Raw genomic sequence first — 24034 nt, forward strand, 5'->3', positions numbered from 1 at the left:
AAGATTTTGCAGACTTTGGAGTTGTGGTACAATGTGCCTTCATGGAAAAGTCATTAGAAGAAATCCTCTCTTGCATCCTCATCATAAAATTCAGGGTCAGAAGTATGAAAAACAACATCTAGACAAGCCTGATGCATTTTGGAAACAAGTCATGTGGACCAATGAGGATAAAATAGAACTCTTTGGCCACAATGATCAAAAGTATGTGTGGAGGGAAAAGGACAAAGAGTTTCAGGAAATGAACATCTCAACAACTATTAAGCCTGGAGGTGGATCAGTCATGCTTTGGGGTTGTGTTGCAGCCAATGAAACAGGGAACATTTCACAGATAGACAGAAAAATGGATTTAATGAACTTTCAACAAATTCTTGATGTAAATATAACACCATCAGTAAAAAAGCTGAAGTTGAAAATAAGATTTTTCTACAAGTACATCCGGAATCTCACAGAACTAGAAGAATTTACCAAGAAAGAATAGATGAAAATCCCTCAAACAAGAATTGAAAGACTCTTGTCTGGCTACAAAAAGAATTTATAAGCTGTGATACTTTCAAAAGGGGGTGTTAGCAATCATGCAGGGTGCCCAAACTTTTGCATCTGCCCACTGTAAATGTCGATGTCAATCTCTGACAAAGTCAATTAAGTATCATGAACTCAGTGGAGAGTCTGTTTGGATGCCCATTGCCCTCCCCCTGCTATGCAATTGAGGAGTGGAGAAAAAAAAGTTAGAAATTTTGGAAGATGGAAAAGGAAAGAAAATGGGAGTGCAAAAATGAAAATTGGCCACGGTCGAAATGGTTTAGATGGAGGCTGAAGTGCTGTTTCATTCTACAGAACACTTTAATCTTACAGTGCCCACGCAAATCTGACTTTGTACATGTGCTTGATTGACTTTTAACAAGATATCTCTATTACTGTAAGCTGGTTATTGTAGATATATATTACTGTGGAGGACCATATGTTAGTGGTGATAACAATTAAACGTAGAGCCATCTAATTAACTTTCAGTAGGCTTGCTGCTGAAATATTAATTAAATGCCCGTTAGCTATTTACATATTGATTGTGCTAAAGATTAACCCTGGCAGCGATCAGCTTTGAAGTAACCATGTTGAACAATTATGAATACTGAGTGGTCAAATATCAATGTGAGTTCAGAGACATTGTCTTAATGTAGTTTTACATAAAGCTCAGGAGCAATTTCCTATTTTTGGACATTGACCTTATGTGACATTGATAGATTAACAAATAAATGTTTCAATGAAGTAAAATATACTACGGAAAGGGAAAAATGGCAGTTTATAGAGAATCTGCATTTCATAGTTTATGCTCTCTCTATATATTAAGATGATTCCTATGGATTATTGGTTTATTATAGAATAAATTATCAATACTTGATCAATGGTCTGCCTTCCAGTGCCCTACTGATTGTCATAATGAAGAGCTCACAGTGTTAAAGGTGTCTTATTCAAGTGAATGTGATGTAGTACAGAACCAGGCACAGCCGACTATTACAAACCATTATGCCCATGTACAGAATGAATAGAACATTTACAGCGCTGATCAGCGAGCTACCAGGTGCGGCCAACATTGAGCAAACACTGGAGATCAAAAGACAGAGATCAAACAATGATTGTTCATAATAAGGATAGGCCAATTACATACAGTATAATGACAGATAATTATGTTAAGACCAGGATCAGACTTGCGAGAAACTCACACAAGTATCGCATCTTAATACCCGGCACTGCCGCCGGCACTCAGGTCCGGAGTGTGTGGCTGCATGTATTTCTATGCAGCTGAGCGCTCCGGTCCCGAGTGCCGGTGGCAGTGTTGGGTATTAGGATGCAAGACTCATGCGAGTTTCTCGCAAGTCTGATCCCGGCCTAAGGCTGGGGCTATATATCCACTTTGGCTGTGACGAAGATTGCTAAATGCCGCTGCTACGTCACATTATAGTGTATGTAAATGGCATTGCATTGCAGTACACACGGTACTTCAATAAGCAAGTCACAAAATATCTAAATGATCCTTATATTTTTTTAATTCATGTCTTGCTGTTGATCACAAAGCAGTATGCGGCAGTGCAGTAGTAGCATACAGCAATATTACGCCATTACCTGTGTCATGGTCAAAGTAACTGTGCAGCCCCAGCCTATGGGAATTCTGTAAAATGCCTAAAATAATGAAATTGCCATATATTAGAGATGAGGGAATATTCAAATTTATTTTATTTAAAAGTATCTGTCAATTTTCCCCTAAACTTGACTTGCAGCTAATTGAATGCTATAGAAAGATGTGTGTTACTCTCCTAAGCCTCCTAGGACTGTATTCAACCCCTATCAAGCTCTTCAATACAAACTCAGCATTAGTGCTGTCACACACACTATCTTTACTGTTTCTTCAGTGTTTTTTACTTTTTCTCTCTATCTCTACTGCTAAACTCTGAGTTGTGATGTTTTCTCACAATCCAGATTCACCACAAAATGACTGCTCTAATTCCTACCCTTACTTTTTTTTAAAGACTTTGATACTACCTCCTCATTGACGGCACTATACCTTGTGACGTGATAGCTGCTAAACATTAAATAGAAGCCCACCCAGCCAAGCCAAATGTCATGTGAGCCTTCTCTTGCTGCTGTGTTCTGCATTGTGTAAAATGGAGGTGGCCATTTTTTTCAGTTCATGTGAATCAAATTGCAAATAGTTTAGATTTGCAGAAAATTTTACACTTTCAATTTGCATCACTAATGTTTATTATATATAAAATTAAATAGAGAAACCTGTGCAGAACACATTATAAGGTCACTTTTTACTTAGGATTTCTCAGCATTTTCAGTACAGCCATGCATCCTATTTGTAAATAGAAGAATTTAATTCCTCGACTTAATTTTTAAGCTCATATTTCCATTTGTAAATGAGAATATGAATGAACTAAAAGAAAAAAGTTCACCACTAGGGATGAGTGGAACAATGGATGTTCAAATGAATGGAAGGACCAAACTTCTGTAGGTTCCCACTCTGTTATGTGTGTGACAGTGCAGGAAACACCGTTCAAGATCTGCGGTAACATTACTGACATTACCGCTGGTCACAGCGCTTTGGTTTCCATGCTGTCACACAGAGGAGAGCACGTGAGTCAGCAGCTGTGACCAGCCATGAAAAGATTACCGCCGGTCAGTCTTCGACCAATGACTACTACTCTCATCAGCGTATGCCTAGTGTCACTGATAGCAGCGAGAGCAGGTGACGCTGATAAGAGTGTTCACCAGCCAGCGACTGTGCATAGTAATAAATATGTCAGTGAGGTATATAATTATTGCAGTGCATGTGTAGCTTACTGTACTTATTTAGCCAATAAATAAAATAAAAAAATCTTGGATCCCCCGTATTCTTACTGTCCATGTGGAGCTTCCCAGGTTATTAATATCAGCTCTCAGCTGTGTAGCCTTTACTGGTTATTAAAAAGAGGATGCCCCCAAAAATGTTGTTGAGTCACCCCTTTTTTATAAGCAACAAAGGTCAAACAGACAGCTGCAGGATTTTTTTAATAGTCTGCGAAGGGGCCTTGAAATTTGGCCTCCTCCCAGACTAATAACACCAGACATCAGCCAGTCCAGAAATGGCACATCCATTAAATGCACCAATTCTGGCGATAGACCTCAACTCTTCCCATAGGCCCTGTTGAATTGGCAAATGGGGTAATGGTTTTGGAATTAATCTTTGTGATAATCTTTGTGGAACCTCATCATTATGGATCAACAGCAGACAGTTGAGGATTATGTTGTCTTTTTTTAATTTTATCTTAATAAATTGGTGAAAGAGGGGATTTGTCAGGAAAAGTTTTGATAAATTAAAGGTCTATTCTCCGTGTGCGTCTCTACTACTTTTGACTATGGGGTTAGTAATAGGGGTGTTTTATAGATGCCTTTCCATTACTAACCCCTGGGCTTAATGTCAGCTGACATTACATAGCTGACATCAGCCTCAAAATATTACCCACCTGCCAATGCACCAGGGCAAGAAATACATGGAGTCGCATGCTCCGCTCCCGAGTGCAGGCAGCCATGCCGGATATTGACGTGAGAGACTTGTCCGAGTTTCTTGCAAGTCTGATGCAGGCCTAAGGAGAAATGTTACCACTCGGATGTCGATAACACACTTCTCACCTAGCTAAACCATATCTCACACTTTGCACTGATGAGGGGCAGCACCCAAACATCATGTCTGCAAATTGAGATTCTGGTTTGGCTTTTATCCTAAGTTATGTGGCAAGGCTTAATAAAGAGTCAATATTAACTTATAGGATTGCTACATCACTGTTCACAAGGAAAAACATTACTGCTTGCATCCATAGATAAATTCATAAAAGTTGTATTCCATTTTAAAAGTATTATAACAAGCCTGACAATTTTACTGTAAGATTGTCAAAAGACAGGTGCCTGGCATTTCATAGTGTTTAGTTTTTTATATGAGATTTTTTTTTTTAAATATAGCAATAGATGTCACAAAATATATCTGGTATTGGGCTAATATGAACAGTTAAACATCCATTCTAGACATAAATCTTACATCTAAACTTGCATGAGTTTTATCAAACATCTTGTGGAGCTTTGTTAAATTTGGCACAAATAAAGCCAACACAGCCAAAACTAACCCCAACAATTCCTCTTGATAAATTTCCCCCATAGAGTTAAGCATTGGTGTCTACAGAAGGGTTTATGATTTTGCTAGTATGACCTACTTTTCATGATTTATGAAGAAAGCTGATTGGCACACAATTTGGGACCTTTTTCAATTATACAAATCTAAAGAATCTACAATATAAAAATGCATTAAAGGGCAAATTTTTTAATGCCGTCTTTGTTAAGTGAAGCTTTATTTTTTACTAGCTCTTCAGCTTTATTTTTTATTAGTGTTTTAACTAATAATATGTTTCTATATCTTCATTTTTCTCTTTACATAAAGATAAATCCATTTTAGTTCAATTAATAGTAGTGGTAGTGTCCTAAACTACCTTAAGTTACTGGCATATATCCTGAAAAATCCTTATAAACTGTAGATGTCAAAAAGAGTATATTGTTTTGCATGGGGTCTGTGACTCATTTCATATAGCAGCTTTTAATTGCATATGTCAGAACTGAAACTTTTGTGCATAAGCCAGGAAAATTCCATGAATTGGCACTGAATGTAGTGTTTGAAAATGATGTGAGCAGAGCCTTAGTTTTATATATCAGCAATGCACAACTTATTTATCTAATATTTGCTGCACCCTACACTATCCTTTAGCAACTTATTCTTTTGGTCTTCCAGATGCTTTGGTGAAGATGTCTGCATAACCATCCCAGACATAGAGGCATACGTTGTCATTCTCCAGGCTAATGAACCTAAGATCACAGTCACTGGAATGGATCACTTTGCTCGTCCCGCATCTGAGTTTGAAAATGCAAATGGTGTGATTTTATTTCCGGATATTAAGATCATTAGCACAGTCACCAAAATAGAAAAAAGGCTGGAGAAGATCTCTGGAAAAAGTAAGACTTTAATTCCTTAAATATGCCTGCGTTCCTTGTTAGTTCAAACATACTGTACAATAGTAATTCTGCCATCTGCTTCATGGAACAGAAAAAATCATGTCCAAGAAAATCCAATAAACATATGTTGCTTTACAAAGTAATTTAAATTGGCATGTGTGTTAAGTTGTGTTTGTGACCCAAGGGGTAATGTATCTTGTAGTGGAGAGTGACATGCTAAACCTGGCATGCCAAAATGAGAAGACTTTTACGTTGGGTAGTACCCTGAAAGAGAGTCTGAAAATTGAGATTCTGGTTTGGTTTGTGTTAAGTTGTGTTTGCAATTCAAGGGGTAACATTTCTCCTAGTAGAGAGTGACATGCCAAGCCTGGCATACCAATGTTAGAAGACTTTTAATAGGGGCTGCACCCTGAATCACAGTGTCTGCAAATTGAGATTCTAGTTTGGCCTTTTTCTTAAGTCATGTGGCAAAGCTTCTTAAAGGGTATCTGTCACCTCTTTTTCACGCTGTATGTAAATTAGTTGGATCTGGTCTGATGGGCGGTGTTTTTGCTCCTTCCCTCCACCCCTCCTTGGCTGCTGTATGCAATATTTCAGGTAATTTCTGTAGTTGTCCATATTTCACGCATGTGCATTGCAATCTCCACTCGTGCGTGTGCAGCATGCTTTGCCCATCTGCGGGCAAAGCTGAAAAGCATTAGTGCGCATGCGCTGGTGAGCTATGTCCAGGAACACAGAAATGGCAGCAAAATACTACCAGGACATAGTATTTCCGGCGCATGTGAACTACTTTTTTCTGGCTTTGCCTGCAGTTGGGCAAAGCATACTGCGCACGCGTGAGTGGAGATTGCAATCCACATCACTGTGCATGAAGCCTATATAGACCTACAGTAAAATCTCTTCACGACAATTCATTAATTTGAAGTGGCGATCCTCTCAAAAAAAGCAAACATATTGTACACTGGAACTGAAATAATCTTGAAAGAAAGATTACAATTTGGATTTGTCAAAGTAGTGATCTTCTGTAGAGGTACAATGTAATATCTACATGGAATATTTATTCTTATAAAAGATGCATTGCTTGCTAAATAATGTTCTAAATTTGTATTTTTGGTATTTCCTTTTGCAACTAACCAGTAAAGTGCTGTGTTTTTTTTATCTTAAGGTGCAGTGGTAATGACAGAAACTTTACATCATTTGGATTTTTGTGACATCTTGATCACCGGTGATGAACTGAACACTAAACAGGAATGTTTGGAGCTAGATCGCAGTGCCTTGCAAGGAAAAAAACTCGATGCCACCAACTCAACTAAAGGCTATTCCATCTATGGTATGTTTGGATGATAATATGCCTTTTGTCTTATTTTTAGAAGGAGACAGACTTCTATAACATATAAAATGTTTTTGTAACAAGTGGCGGCCATTAATGTCTTAACATATGTCACATAGTGTTAGAACATGCAGATCCAGGCAGAAGTGGGCAGATGTCTTCTCATAATCCATAGATCAAATACTCTGTATTTGTTTCAACTATAATAATAAATGTTTGCATATTACATTATTCCCATTCTTCGCTATGCTATGACCCAAAAATCAACTTGTGCTAAATATTTCAGGTATAGACACAATGAAAAGCTATGAAGAGGTTTTACGTCAAGTTCGCTATCGTCATTGGGATTCTGCTTCTATCTTTGGTCGAAAATTTAAAGTCAAGTGTTCAGAATTAAATGGGCGTTACACAAGTAATGACTTCAATCTTGAGGTATGACCATTTATAGATTGTCTAGACACTTTTTTCTGTCCACAACACATGGACTTCTGAATCAGCTAATACTTATTTACTTTGGGGTTGCTTAATTTTTAAGAATACCCAATAAATTGTACATGAATTCTTTATTATTTTTGTAGTAGGAGTAAATCTGGAATAGCCTGATTCTTATTAATTTGGCCTCTGTTTGAGCACCCAAAGGATTAAGGTAAACACAGCCCATCTACCGAATAAATGCATTAAAAAGTAATGATTAGGGAGCCAATTCATCAAACTGTTTTCTCCAGAATTCCGAATTTTGTGCTACTTGTGATTCGCAGCAATATTTGAAACTTTTGCCATTTTTGTTCTAGTTCTGGTGCTCTGCCCAGATGATTTTATAAAGAGACATACATCTTAAGTAGAAAAGAGCGAAAATTAACTTAAAAGTTCAGGGTTCGTATCAGACAGTTAGTGTCTGTTGATGAATGCTGAACACAGACTTTTCCCAGAAGTTCAGTGCAATGTTTGGCATTCCATAGTGCCAGGGTAAGTCTGTTGCATCTGAACTGAAGTTTAGAATAAAGTTTGGGTCGGGTGCCAGAATTTGAACTTCCACGGGTCCGCTCATCCTTGATTTTTAAGGAATTCAGCACATGAACTCCAGTTCCTATTATGTTTGGGAAAAGAAGAATCACCAATTGAATTTCAGTGTCCAAACCATTTACGTTCCCACATGATCAGCAGGAGTCTGTCAGTGGCTGTCCTCTCTCCATTGAAAACACATATCCTCATCTCATTTATGAGTGTTGGTGATTGGAAGAGGTAGCTGTCTGCTGAATGAACTTTTTGCTGCCAGTTATTTAAAGTGCCAATAAGATAAAGATTGCATTAAAGTGTGCTTGGTATTTGGTCGGAAATGTAATAAAAATGCATATGGTTACATGGTATGTTAAATGCTATCCTACCACCTTTTAGGCAATCGGTTTTATTCCCCCCAGCTGATTGTTCTTCTCCTGGCAGTACTATTTACATATATCTTGAAGGCAGAAGACATGTACCGTGCTGGAAGTGGTTGTGCTCTTGATTTCTTTTCCTTTAATACTCACACTGCACAGCTTGAATTAGGATTGCTGATGTACTATAAGAAACAATAAGAAACAAGGTAGAATGTAATGTACAGATGAGGGAGCGTTAGGAGACAAGAGTAAATGTCTATAGAAAGCAAGGAGGCAAGTGGAAATCAACCCGAGTCTGGAAAGTGATGCGGCAGATACAGTGGCATGTAAAAGTTTGAGTACCCCTGGTCAAAATCACTATTATTGTGAACAGATAAGCAAGTTGAAGATGAAATGATCTCTAAAAGGCCTAAAGTTAAAGATGACACAATTTCTTTGTATTTTAAGCAAAAAATATATATATAACAGTCTATAATTTTAAGGGTAGGTTATTTTTAACATTGAGAGATGGAATATCGAAAATAAAATCCAGAAAATCACATTGTATAAATTATTTAAATTTATTTGCATTTTGCAGTGAGAAATAAGTATTTGATCCCCTACCAACCATTAATAGTTCTGGCTCCTACAGACCAGTTAGACGCTCCTAATCAACTAGTCACCTGCATTAAAGACAGCTGTCTTACATAGTCACCTTTATAAAAGACTCCTGTCCACCGACTCAATTAATCAGTCAGACTCTAACCTCTACATCATGGGCAAGACCAAAGAGCTTTATAAGGATGTCAGGGAAAAAATCATAGACCTGCACAAAGCTGGAATGGGCTACAAAACCATAAGTAAGATGCCTGGGTGAGAAGGAGACAACTGTTGGTGCAATAGTAAGAAAATGGAAGAAATGCAAAATGACTGTCAATCGACATTGATCTGGGGCACCATGCAAAATCTCACCTCACGGGGGTATACTTGATCATGAGGAAGGTGAGAGATCATCCTAAAACTACTGTACAAGGGGGAACTTGTTAATGATCTTAAGGCAGCTGGGACCACAGTCACCAAGAAAACCATTGGTAAAACATTACGCCATAAAGGTTTAAAATCCTGTTGTGACCGCAAGGTCTCCCTGCCCAAGAAGGCACATGTGCAGGTCCTTTGTAAAACCTTCAGTTTGCGCCTTTTGAGGTAGTCTATTGTGGATTTTGTCATGTTTAGGATCATTATCCATTTGTTGAAGCAATCCTCTTTTCAAGTTCAGCTTTTTTACAGATGATGTTATATTTTCATTAAGATTTTGTTGAAATTTCTTTAAATCCATTCTTCCCTGTACCTGTGAAATGTTCCCCATTCCATTGACTGCAGCACAATTCTGAAGCATGATTGATCCACCCCCAATGCTTACTAGTTGGTAAGATGTTCTTTTCCTGAAATTCTGTTTTAACCTTTTCTGCAAAATGCACCAGAGTTGTTTAGGTGTTCGAAACATAGAACAATGTACCACAACTATAGAGTCTGCTAAATTTTTTTGAAGGTCTTTTGCAGTCAAGTGGGGGTTCTGATTTGTCTCTCTAGCAATTCTATGATCAGCTCTCAATTGAATTTTGCTTGGTGTTTCAGACCTTTTCTTGACCTCTACTGTTCCTGTAAATTGCCATTTCCTAATTACATTTTGAACTGAGGAAAGGGAAGCTTGAAAATGCTTTGCTATTTTCTTATAGCCTTCTCCTGGTTTGTGGGCCTATACCATTTTCATTTTCAGAGTGCTAGGCAGCAACTTCGAAGAACCCATGGCTGCTGTTTTTTCCTAGCGATGACAGTGAATATGGCATAACCCTAACAGGCTAATTAAGGTTTGAAACCTTGATCAAAGTAATGTGAGCACCAAAATCTAAAATACAAAGAAAATGCATCATGTTTAACTTTAAGCTTCTTAGCGATAATGTCATCTACAATTTGCTTAACTGTTCACAATAGCAGTAATTTTGACCAGGGGAGCTTAAATTTGTGCCACTGTATATCAACGTGTGAAAAAGGAGGGCATGGATAAAAAAAAGTGCTCATATGAGTTTACAAACTAGCAGGCAAGAGAAATAAAAAGAGGTTCACTGATTAAAAGCAAACTCAAGCGTGATAAAAAGTCCAGCAGCTCAAATATATGTGCTGTGCTCAGCTCTCTACCGAAAGCAGGTTGTAAAACACTGTATAAGAGCCAATAGAGAGAGCAGGCTTGTAAAGACACATCCCACCTTCTGTAATCTGTTCCGCTTGTCTGGGAATATAAAGGGAGGAGTCTTGACAGCAGCCGTTGGACCGCTAATTGCAAGGAAGTAAGACATCTAGCGGCCATGAATTTAGATTTATTACTCCAAAAATAGCATTTATGATAAAAAAGTATATTATACTTTTAATAATGACTTTAAAATTATTTACTAAAAATGCTGAGACATACTGTATATTTTTGATACTGGAAATAGTGAGTGTTAGAGATCATAGACTTTACCATATCTAATATCTAATATAGCGCTAGACAAGTTTCAGTGGATTTCCCCTTGCTATTACTAAAATGCCATTGCATTACTATAGGGCCTATTAACCACTGACAACATATTAAGTAAATTATTCCCCTGAGAAATTCTAGAGTATGATATGTAAATCCATCATTACAATACAATATGGAATATCCAGTTGCAGGTGTGGCTTGTAACGTAAGGACGTGAATTTGAAAATGATGTACCAGCACTCCATTACTTTACAATAAAAGCTAATTCTGTATTTTTATGAATCCTACGTGTTTTACATGTTGTCTTTTCTTCTATTATCTAGGTCAACATATTGCACAATTCCAATTATATGGAGCATGTAAACCACATGGTGATCCAACCTCAGTTTATGCCTTCTCTCCAGAATCCAAGCACTGAAGTACTAGGGCATGAAAGCCGTGGTATGTAACATACAAATACTCTTAAATGTGAAGTTTATAAGTTCTTCAGGGTATTATAATTTGAAAATATGACATTAGCACGATTCCAAATACCGGTAATAAATAGCACTATCATTTCAGTCCTTGAGTAGCGGGAATACTAAATGCAACAGCTGGTTATTAAATACAGATGGGAAGGAAGTTCCTCTGACCATTGTCAGGTTCTGCATGTAAATAAAGCAAAGCTTAAGCATTAGAATGAAAAAAATTCTTGCTCACATAGCACGCAAGGAATGGCATGTGCCACCTACAGCCTGGCAGATGGCAGAAGATGATCTCCTTTAATGGACGGGTATAATCATTATTATTGATGAACCATAACATTTGTTTGGTATTGTTTTTCAGTGGCATTAAAACTTACATTGTAATTAGGATTTTCTTCCTGGTTTTACAGAACTTAATTGCATTTGATTTTATTTTAAATATCATCTGTAGCAGAGCTCATCTGCTATATAACTAAGCTGTCTAGTGTCAGCCATGCTGCAAGGCCGCTCATGTGATTACGGCGCTGCGGCTAAGTAACTTAATTAAAGGTGTAAATGCAGTTAAAGGGAAATTTTTTGAGTTTCAGCTGAAAAAGCTTTTTCATTGCATTATTTAAAGTTGAAAAATTCTTTAACATAATTTTATATGAATTTTTTTTAATTTTCAGGATCTCTAGCTATTAGAGATTAGTGAATAAATGTCTAAAGTATATTCTTGGCGACAGCGTATGCCAGTTAAGAGATGTGCCTAATTTCATTAAGTGGTGTGAGCCTCGTAATGATAGACGCATCATACTCTAGCGAGCCCATTCATTAAAAGTGGCATGTACAATACCAGTCTTAATGAATCCGCCCCTTATTTAATTTTTTTCATTCAAGTCCAATAGACTCAATGTATTTATTGTAATAATCCATTTATCCTTACATTGAAAAAGCATTGTGTCTTTCACCTTGATTGCGTAATATGGGAATGGTAGTAGTGTGCTACCTTCATTATTTTTTACCTTTTATAACTTAACCACACTGCTTTTGTTCTCAGGGATCTTGAAATAATAATGTTTGATTTTTTTAATGCTTTAATATATCTGGCATTGAAAACGTTACTGTCTGCCAGTGTAAGAGTTTGTGCCCACGATCAGGCAGCGCTTTCGACGCAACATATTTTTACAGCGTCCAAAATGCTGTGTTCTAATCACGCAGGTGAATCCGCATGTGTTCAGTGAACAATGCGGATTTACCGCATACAATACATTCTATTGTGGACATTTCTGTTGTGGAGACTAGCATCTCCACAACAGAAATTGACATGCTTTGGTTCGTAAACCCATGCCATGGGTGAGTTTACGCAGCGGTAAATAGAAGTAGAGTGGGCATGGGGTTTCTAGAAATCCCATACATGCTCTTTCTAACATAGAATGCAGCGTTTTGTAAGCAGCGCCGGTCAACTGTGTCAAACACGCTGCTATTCCTGATCGTGAGCACGTACCCTTACACAGATTATAGGCAATACTGTATATTAGGCAGATGCTTATGCCAAATCCTGGGGCTATTTTTACATTTTTGCTAGCTATTGAAATCATTGTCGCCTTTAGATCCCATTGTAGGGATGCCAATGAGATAACTAAAAGTGGCCTCTGCCTCTGTCAAATTCTACATCATCTAAGGAGTTTTTCAATTGGAAACCTTTTTTGTCTTCATTCAGTGAATGATGCCCAAGTCTGTTAGCAGCAGTGATCTTCTGAAATGTCTCTCAAAAAAGCTGTGCATCAGAAGTGCCCCTACAGGGAATCTGTCAGCAGGCTTTTGCTATTTAACCTGCGAGTATCATAATATAGGACAAGTGAGCAGCAGATGTGGTACAATCTGAGTTTTTAGATGTAGCTGAGCTCAGAAAACTAGCCCCACCTATACTACAGCATTCTATGCACATTGTCTATTGACAGTGAGCTGCTTATTGGAGGAGGGGGCATGGTCGGAACAGTGCTTGCGTGCAACTGTGGTAAGGGCATTGATAATGTCCTGGTGATAAAACCTTCATTCTATGTAAACAATAGCACACAGCCTGATAAGTGACAAATCCCTGAATTCAGTGTCTCAGCTGCTGCCTCATGCTGTTCTCAGATTGCACGGCAAAAATCTGTGGACATATTCCCTTTAACAGTCAAATGTACATTTTCTATTTCCAAGTTACAAACTGAGTGCTGTACAGCAACGCTTTTTATTTTTTTACAAAGATAAATCCTGTCCTTAATACTATAATAATAATAATTGTGCTTAAATATTAGCACTACATTTTACATATTGTACTATATAGCCTGTATTTATCATCTCTGCTATATCACCTTTTTGCCCAGTATATTCCTGTTTTTAAACTCCTGTATTTAGAGTTTTAAACATGCTGTTTATAAAAAAATTTTTTTTCCATTTATTAGCTCTTAAACCTTGACAGGTTTATTATTTCTTTACTTTTTCACTTATACAGCATCATTATTTCTACAGCTCTTTAACCATAAGCATGGCTGTCCCTTTTGGGGCTCACAATCTAAGTTCCCTATCAGTATGTCTTTGGAGTGCAGGAGGAAATTCATGCAAACACGGGGAGAGCATACAAACTCCTTGCAGATATTTTCTTTAGTGAGATTTGAACTCAGGAACCCAGTGCTGCTGTGAAGCTACTGTGCTAACCACTGAGCCACCATGCTGCCCCTAATTAGAGCACATGAAACTATAGGATATATAGAATACATGAAAATATAGGAATCCCAAAGTTGCAAAGCCCTACTACTGTATGTACCAAAGTATTTAGCCACTAACAAGAACAGTGTTTCTTACTTTGGTGGGCTTATAGGGACTCTGTCAGCACAAAATGACTGTCCAAACCAAATACAGGCACTCAGTGAATCATGGTGGAGACAATCATTTATATGCACCATCCCAGATTCTTGGTTTCCATCTATCTCCACCCTTCTCTTGCCAGAGCCGTCAATCACAGAAAAGGGGGTGAAGATTGGGGGAAAACAAACAGGTGGGAAGGCATGTATAAAATGGTTGACCCTGCTGTGAAGCGGAAAGATTTAGTTTGAATAGTCATTATGTGCTGACAGGTTCTTTAACTCTTTAAGCCAGTTAAATATGTGGCATGAAATAGTATAAATTTTACACTGTAGTGGCCACTGCGAAGGAAATGTACAGTATTTATGTAATTATGATTTTCCCTATAATTAACGTTAGAATAGCTAGATAACAAATATATTAGATGTGTTTGGTTAAATAAATGAACTTGAACTTGTATAAATGTTCTCCATTTCTCTTCAGTTTCTCCAGGTGCTACAACCATTGTCCTGGTAGCTTGCATCAGCATTCTGGTTATTATTGTTGTGCTGGGAATCTTTAGATTGAGGGCAGTCCACCAACAAGACTTTCCAGACAAAGAGGCAACAAAAGACCCTGGCATAAATTGGGATGATTCTGCTTTAACTATCACTGTAAATCCAATGGAGGTAGGTATATTGCTGCATTTATTCTCTGGTCTAAAGTTTGGTATAATATTTGTACATTAACTATGGATAAAAAATGTAAAATAATAGAAATGAAAAAGTATACATTTGCTGTGTTATGCTCCTAACAGTGTTTAGATATGATACACATATAATATTCTATATAATCCATGATTATATTTGAACCAAGTGATGCAATGCATTTGCTGCATTTGCATAGTTGTATGATTATTTTTTTAAGATTATAATATTCAAAGATGGACTTACATGTTAAAAAACATTTAGTTTTGATTATGGAGTCAAAGAAAATCATTTTTTCACAGGGATCAATTAGGCATTTGTATTCTATAACCTATATAGATAGGATCGACATAAAAGTACGGTGCCTTGATAGGATACCACTTCATATAATCAGTGAAGAAAAACTGCAGCAGTCTACTGAGCTGCAGAAAAGTTATATCAGATTAGAAAAAGAATCCAAAAACAGCGACGTTTCGGTCAAAAGGACCTTCATCAGACAGATTGCATGTGGTACAATGGATGTAACGGCGCTGTGGGGAATAGGGATTCAATGTTCTTCGAGCGCAAACCTTATGAACATTGAATTCTTACTTCGAACAGTGCTGTATCATATGCAATTTGTCTGAAAAAGGTTCTTGCTATTGAAACGTCCCTGTTTTTGGATTGCTTTTCTAATGCTTTTTCTGCAACTCAATAGAGTTCTGGATTTTATCTTTACCGTATTGTATCACCTATTACCTACATGGGAGTCTGCAACTTCTAAGCAGAATATCAAATGTATGGGCTGGGGGTCACTTTGTTAGTAGTAATCATAAGATATTAGGTTTCCACTTATCCTTTAATAAGATGTACAGTAGAAGGTCTACAAGGACACTAAATATCAGGAACACAAATTTCCATCGGCTGAGAGATGATCTTAGTGCTATAAACTATGACAATGTCCTTGATAGAAATACACACAAAGCAAATGGGACATTTTTATTAGTATCCTGGATAAGACCTGCTCTAAATATATACCCTATGGAAATAAACAAGCTAGAAATAGGAGGTAACGACTATGGCTAAATAGAGCTCTACAGGTGCAATAAAAGGAAAAAAAGTGTTGAAAGCAAGAGGCTAGTGATGAGGCAGCAAATATGCTTGGGAAATAGTTAAATTATGATAAACACAAATCAAGGCAACAAAGATTGAGTCAGAGAGACTCATTGCCAGAGAAAGTAAAAAAAAAATAATAAACATAAACGGTAAGAAACTCAAAAATGATGGAAATAATTGAAGAGGGCATATTATGGAGGATGATGAGGGGAAAATCCAATTTATGAAATGCTTTTTCTTTAAAATATTTGCTCAAGAAAATCTCATGACAGATGACATGATCAGGATTACCCAAAATTTCATTAAATGTCACCTGTTTAAACTAGCAAGAAGTACGGCCTCAAAAACACTAAAGTAGTGGTCACCGGCTCTGGGTGGCAAATACCCCCGAGTACTGCATGAGTTATAGGGACTCTGTCAGGTCCGATAATGCTATTAAAATCTAAAGAAAATGCCCCAGATATAAACAACATGGAGGACCGTGCAACAAAGCTACGGCCGTACAAGAAAAAGATCCTCCGGTAGCCAAACATAACAAAATATATTATTTATTGCTTAAAAACAGCAAGTTCTAAAAATGTTGGAGATGAAAACAAACCAAAAAAGAAACTAGAATGAGCACAACACTGGATGGATAATATACTGATGTCCAATAAGATTCAGCAAGTGGCATCAAATACAATATACATAGACATTGCCTAAATAGAGCATTATTGAGCATATAAAGTGCAAGTGCAAAATAAACTATATAATCAAAAGGCAAAAAAATTATAAATGCAAACATCAAACATTCCTGAAATATCCATTTCTTATCCCCACAAAAAAAAAACAATAGAACTCCCAATGAAATGGATAATATTGCATTATGAGCAGTATAGAGAGAGGGTCAGATGTGGATAGAGCACATCATAATACAAGATTAAAAAATTAGTAAACAAACGATCATATTTAGGGGTGCACCCCTTCTGAGGAAGCGTTCCATCGAAATGCGCGTTAAGGGGTACACTGGTTAGTTTCTCATTTTGGGTATTTACATTCTATAAAGCTATCTAATGGAAAAAAATTAACATTTCAAGGATATATTCTGTGCACTGAAGAGAATGTAGATGTGGCAAGTGCCAAATGCTCATTTGATATGTTGCACACATGACTTAATGCACCGAACATATGGTCAGCACTGTTTGTCTACTGCATGTTACCCCTATAAATGGGATGATAAAAAGTAAGCCCTACTATATCTGTGCAATCAGAAGCAATAGGGATCAATAGGGATCACATCGCATCGTCATACAGTTGCACAATTGACTACATCCTGTTGTGTCATATGCAGTGCATCCTCTTACACCACCAGGAAATTGTTTACATCCAGTTGATGCCCAGATCATGACCACCTGACATCGGTGCCACTTTCCATTTATTAGTTAAAGGGAATCTGTCACCCTTTTTTTGGCTTTGCAGCTGCTGGCATAGACATCGGGGGCTTATCTACAGCATTCTGTAATGCTGTAGATAAGCCTCCGATGTAACCTGAAAGAGAAGAAAAAAATGTTATATTATACTCACCGAGGTGGGCGGTCCGGTACGATGGGTGTCGCCGTCCCGTCCGGCGCCTCTCTTCTTCATGCGATGACGTCCTCTTCTCCCATTCTGTAATGGCTCCGGCGCAGGAGCACTGCTTTGCCCTGTTGAGGGCAGAGCAGAGTCTTGCAGTGCGCAGGCGTTGGGAGAGGTCTGGCACCTGCGCACTGCAGAATTCTGCTCCGCCCTCAACAGGGCAGAGCAATGGGCCTGCGCCGGAGCCATTTCAGGACAGGAGAAGAGGACGTCATCGCATGAAGAAGGGAGGCTCCGGACCGGACCACAACACCCATCGGGCCGGACCGCCCACCTCGGTGAGTATAATATAATGTGTTTTTCTTCTCTTTCAGGTTACATCGGGGGCTTATCTACAGCATTACAGAATGCTGTAGATAAGCCCCCAATGTCTATGCCGGCAGCTAATAGGGGATAAAAAGGGTGACAGATCCCCTTTAAAGCCCTCTTTCACAATAGCACTTATCATAAAGACACTTCACAAATATTCTGTGAAGAAAGCAAAAGCTATGGTCTATGAAGTGTTCAGCATTTTTTTTTCTCCAAAATTGTAAGTAAGTTTTGAGAACTTGTATTAGTTATTTTATATTCTTTAGAGTTTTTGTTTAGGACTTGATTTTAGCGATTCAGAGATGTAACTTGACGTTTCGAAGCCCCAAAGCAAAATCTTTAACAGGAGGCCTCGAGTCACCATATGCCATTAAAGATACCAGTGTTGTCTTTGTTACAAAATAGTCTCTGGACAACTGCATCCTCTGCTGTTTCTGTTGTTGTGCCTTGAGCTTATAGCCACAGATGTACGAGGTTCACTTTTGAAACAACATTTCACAATTTGTTAAATTTTTACTTCTGCCGCTTTACAAAAGAACAAACATAAAAATACAGGAAAATGTTATTAGAATAATTTTTACCAGTGATTTTTGTGAAGTAAATTTCTATTGATTAATGGAAAACACATGTCACATGTCAAAATATTAATTGCAGGAAAAACTAATAGATTTTGTGTGTAAGTCAACAAAGATATTATCATTTCAAAAGAAATGTACCAGTTGGGTGTAGTTATGCACATTGTAGTGATGGAAATGTGCCCTCACCGTTTAGCCTAATGTGTGACTTACGGAAAATATTTCTGTTGTGAGGTTATTCTTTAGTTTTAAACAATTATTTTAAGTAATGTGTCATAGTGAAATATTAGGCAACTAAGCAGAAAAGACCTGCAGTTATGTCAAGTACATTAAAATAGAGCAATATTGAGGTTATGTGTGCAGCTATAAAATGGTCATTTTTCACTATGTCAGTATGTCTTTTCTATATAGCTTTTTACTCTAGTGAGTATATATATATATATTTTTTGTAAACTTGCAATTTTATTCCATGAATATAATTTAAATTGATACATTTCTCCAATCCAATTGAATGTCCATGGGTCATGAAAGGTAATATTTCCTGATGTGAAGTCACATTAAAGGGAATCTGTCAGTAGGATGAACCCTCCTAAGCCGTCTCTATGGGTCACAGGTCATAGAAAGCTGAATAAAAAGATACCTTGATTTCTGTGATCTGATGTCTTTTTCCAGAGAAATCCACCTTTTTCTTATATCTAAATGACCTGTTTCCAGACTATGAGGAGGACGCTGCCTGGAAGATAACTCTGCCTCCAGAGCTTACTGTAAATACAGGGGGTGATACCAGAGTGAGACAACTAACTAACACAGAACAGAAGAAATTTACTTTGTCTTCTTACAACCACATTTTTGCAGCTCTTGAGCCTTGCTATATTGCAAAAATATTGCAACTCTGCCTGTGAAATGGAAGCTGAAGCCTAGAGGAACCTGTAGATGTGTCAGGTATAATCAATCACACGGCTCTGAAGTAAGATCAGAAGAGCAGAGAGTGGCCATCACACATCACACTGGTAACTCCCCCTTCATGTATAATGATCTCTAGAGGCCGAGTTATCTTCCAGGCACCGACTGCTCAGAGCCTGGAAGAGGTCATTTATATAAAGTGACAAAAGATGATTTCTCAACAAGGCATCTGATCTAAGGCATACAGGGATCACTCTCCTCAGCAGTCTGTAACCTGTATGCCCATATTAATAGTTTAGAAAGGTCAAATCAGGTGGCATATTCCCCTTAAAGACAAACTTAATGTGTAAACCAGATCAAAACAAGTTTGTTGCTTTTTCAGTCTAAATATCTTGCAAGATTCTAAATCAATATACATATTTACTTCAGTGTTTATATTTTCTACTTTTTGGGAGACAACTGCATAGCTGTAGATCCTTCAAAAATAACAGATTAATAACAGAAAACTAAACCTTTGACAGTTTCATGATAATGTTGGTAGGAAAGAAGCTTAGCTGGTAAAGTTTCCCAACAGCAAGAAGCATTCACAGAGCTGAACTCCTCAATGCCAACACTTTGTTTTGGGCTCACCTGGTGAGGTGGATTCTTTAAACCATAGGTTAAGGTGAGTAGCATAGACCAAAGACAATGATATAGAGAAGCTGGAAATGCTGGATGACACATGGCACAGCTACAACCAGGAGAGCAGGGTGCAGGAAGATAGACAAACAAGTGGAGCTAGAAGTACCAGGTAAGTCAGAGTTGTAGGTGTGTACACCACCAGTAATAGTTGAGTTAAAGAATCACATCTCCTTCCATCAAAATTTTTATCCTCTTAATATATTACAATCATCATATTCTATCGCACTGTGCACATTTGCTCATTTTGCCTTTCTTCCTAGCTCATTCTTCTGTTTTCTCTGCTGTGTGTAAAAACAATAGGTATCTTGTTTCTGCATTTTTTTCATCCTTCTTTACAACTTCTGACCCAGCTGCTACCTCCTCCCCTGCCATAGACTTTTGCAGTGACTCGTGACTTGTGCAGTCAAAATTTACATCCCTTTTCTACATAGAGCATAGAAGGATTCAGCTTATCAGTTTTTAATCACATGATGTCAAAGACCTATTGGACAACAGTAGAAATAACTTGGTAGGACGACAAAATGAGCAAATTTAAGTACACAGTGCTATATAATATGATGATTGCAAAATATTAAGAGGACAAAAACCTTGATGGGAGTGCTTCTTTAATGTCTAGGAACTCTATGAGTATGAAATATAGAAAATTGGAAAGCTGCAGTATATTATAAGTATTTAGGATTTTTCAGTTAGAAGAGAGTGCTTCTTTAAGTTTCTTTAGCATTTATCTGAAACATCAGAGCTATAGAGGTGAACAGCACCAGAATCCACAGGCAAGAGTTTGTGATTAGATACCTGTTACAGCAGGATTGTAGGGTAGGTGTGAAGATCACCAGTATTAGCTGAGATGAATGAGTATAGATGGGAACTTAACTCCTTCAAGTAGATATCACCATTCCTTTTAAGCTAATTTTAAATTTATATTAAGAGTTAATGATCGCCAATGGAATCATTCTATTCAGCTTAAAAGAATATCTCAGAAAAGAACCTGCAGGAATGGTTTCTTGATTCAGAGGATTCATGATGACTAAGTGTGAGCATTCACCTGAAAAACGTTTATGCGAGCACTTTACTAACAAGAATTCACCAGTTATCATGATGTTTCATATCCTGTGTATGGATTTCATTTACGGTAAATAAAGAAGAATCTATTCGTGAAGCTGGATTATTTCTTTGATTACCAACAATGAGTTATGGTGAATAAAAAATACAAGAAATGTTTTCTGAATCAGAAGAGATTACATATCCGAGAAATGGTAACTCATGAATCTTAAAGGGACATTTCTCCAGTTTGGCATAAAGATGATTGTAATGGAGTCTCATTATACCAGAGTGGACTTAAACACAACATAAGTCCAGGTCCAGCTGGAGAAGATTTAAGGTACTGTCACACTAAGCGATATCGCTAGCAATATTGCTATAACTTGTGACATTATAGCGATATTGCTAGCGATATTGCTGTGTCTGATACTTACCTACGACCCGCTCCCCCGCTGGTTATCGCTGATCGCGCGAGAACATCCTGGACCGTTTCTCATCGTCAGCTTCCTGCGGCGCTTCCTGCTGTGACGACGAGTGACTCGTGAAGCCAGGCGGGAGGACGCAGGATCACCTGGTGTGACAGGTAAGTAGCGACCCCCGTCCCCAGCGATGTCGCTGGTGAGATCTGCCTGTGTGGCAGATCACTAGTGACCACATAGCGATGTACCAGCGATCCTGACCGCGTCATATCGCTGGTCGGGATCGCTGGTATATCGCTAAGTGTGACAGTACCTTTACATGAAAGCCACATAGATTAACAATCACTAATACAGGACTTGATAAAAGATTTTTATGACAAAATGTTGGAACACAGCCGGCGGATTGTATAAACTAAAAGGCATGATAAGATATTCATACAGACCATCACACATGTTACATGTAGGTTTCTGTTTGCCATTCTCTTTTTATGCAGATTTAAGTTTTAGGCTCTATGCAGATCTAATTTGGTGACGATGGAAGCACCCTTACTAATTTTAAAGAAGTCTCAGATGAGGGTCAATTGACACTTTCTGAGTGAGTTTATTTAAACCCGATAGTTTATGTACATATAAGAGACCCATCGCTCTTCTTTACAAAGAAGTCATCTACATAGGCTGGAGATAAAGACTTCCAAATTAACCCCCCTCTCCAGTTTATCGATAACGACGAGTGAACATTTCTTAAGGCTCTGGCAGTGGGATAAATGGTAGACTCTCCCTTTGGATGGTTCATTACTTGGAAGAGAAATTAGGCAGCAGTCAAACGGCTGATGTGGAGGTAGAATTTTTGCATTTTTATTCAAAAATACATGGGGGTTATCCTGGTAAGGAGCAGGCAAGTAGGAGAAAGTTGTGCGAAAGTAGAGCTTCGGGGAAGGTGGTTGAAGTAGAACTTCTAACATAGAAAAAATTCAAAAAAACTCACTCAACAAGATATGGCCTTATCAGAACCCTATCTGATGACAAATGCACATATAGCAGGATGCAGCTGACCTCCACTAATAGAGGCAAGGGGCAGCTCAGGTGCAAACTACTGATAAAAAGAACCACCCCACACCTAACAAACCATGGTGGGGTTGGCTGCCTAGTAGGAAAAATGCACATAGATAAGGCTTGCATAGGATGTCAGTCACACATATATAAGTGTGATGCAAAGTGTCTGGCTTGCAACCTATTAATGACGCCTATAGTATTAGCAGGCAGGCTGCTACAGCACTAAAATATGCAACACACAGTGACAGACACCCCAATAGACCAAGCCAACAAAAAGAGGCCAGACTTCATCCTGCAAAAAATGATGTAAGTGCAAAAAAATTAATGCATACAATGAGTACATTAAATGAGGTATTGGTTAATATTTTGGCCAAAATAGATATAGCCTGCAAGCCAACGTCAAGGCTCCTCATGATATTACAGGTCCCTAACACTAATATCAAAACAGCTAACATAGAAAAAATTCAAAAAAACTCACACAACAAGATATGGCCTTACCAAGCCAGACACTATGCATCACACTTACATATGTGTGACTGACATCCCATGCAAGCCTTATCTATGTGCATTTTTCCGACTAGGCAGCCAACCCCACCATGGTTTGATAGGTGTGGGGTGGTTGTTTTTATCGGTAGCTTGCACCTGAGCTGCCCCTTGCCTCTATTAGTGGAGGCCAGCTGCATCCTGCTATATGTGCATTTGTCATCAGACAGGGTTCTGGTAAGGCCGTAACTTGTTGTGTGAGTTTTTTTGATTTTTTTCTATGTTAGCTGTTTTGATATTAGTGTTAGGGACCTGCAATATCATGAGAAGCCTTGACATTGGCTTGCAGGCTATATCTATTTTGGCCAAATTATTAACCAATACCTCATTCAATGTATTCATTGTATGCATTAATTTTTTTGCACTTACATCATTTTTTGCAGGATGCAGTCTGGCCTCTTTTTGTTGGCTTGGTCTATTGGGGCGTCTGTCACTGTGTGTTGCATATTTTAGTGCTGTAGCAGCCCGCCAGCTAATACTATAGGCATCATTAATAGGTTGCAAGCCAGACACTTTGCATCACACTTATATATGTGTGACTGATGTCCTTTGCAAGCCTTATCTATGTGCATTTTTCTTACTAGGCAGCCAACCCCACCATGGTTTGTTAGGTTCTGGTAAGGCCATATCTTGTTGTGTGAGTTTTTTTTTGAGTAGAACTTTCAAGAAATTTTGAAACAAGATGATTCCCAGGTGCTTTGTTCGGATGACTAATCAATAATTGGAGCATGAAGCATTAAGGTACTGTCACACTTAGCGATGTACCAGCGATCCCGACCAGCGATATGACGCGGTCAGGATCGCTGGTACATTGCTAAGTGGTCGCTAGTGAGCTCCCACACAGGCAGATCTCACTAGCGACATCGCTGGGATGGGGGTCGCTACTTACCTGTCACCCCAGGTGATCCTGCGTCCTCCCGCCTGGCTCCACGCGTCGCTTGTCGTCACAGCAAGAAGCGCCGCAGGAAGCTGACGATGAGAAACAGTCCTGGATGTTCTCGTGCGATCAGCGATAACCAGCGGGGGAGCGGGTCGTAGGTAAGCATCAGACACAGCGAAATCACTAGCAATATCGCTATAACGTCAC

At 38.3% G+C, this 24034-nt stretch overlaps 1 protein-coding gene across 1 annotated transcript in view; it reads left to right on the forward strand.

Annotated features, from left to right (window-relative positions):
* The window catches only part of CLSTN2 (calsyntenin 2), a 1499677-nt gene that overhangs the window by 1467595 nt on the left and 8048 nt on the right, over positions 1–24034 (forward strand). Inside the window, exons 12-16 of the mRNA XM_073581085.1 lie at positions 5312–5532; positions 6698–6862; positions 7149–7294; positions 11059–11176; positions 14515–14699. Of these exons, the coding sequence (XP_073437186.1) occupies positions 5312–5532; positions 6698–6862; positions 7149–7294; positions 11059–11176; positions 14515–14699 (835 nt within the window). The remainder of the gene's footprint in view (positions 1–5311; positions 5533–6697; positions 6863–7148; positions 7295–11058; positions 11177–14514; positions 14700–24034) is intronic.

Source organism: Dendrobates tinctorius, unplaced genomic scaffold (genome assembly GCF_039654945.1).
Source record: "Dendrobates tinctorius isolate UK_male_01 unplaced genomic scaffold, ASM3965494v1 ptg000069l, whole genome shotgun sequence".
NCBI classification, from domain to species: Eukaryota; Metazoa; Chordata; class Amphibia; order Anura; family Dendrobatidae; genus Dendrobates; species Dendrobates tinctorius.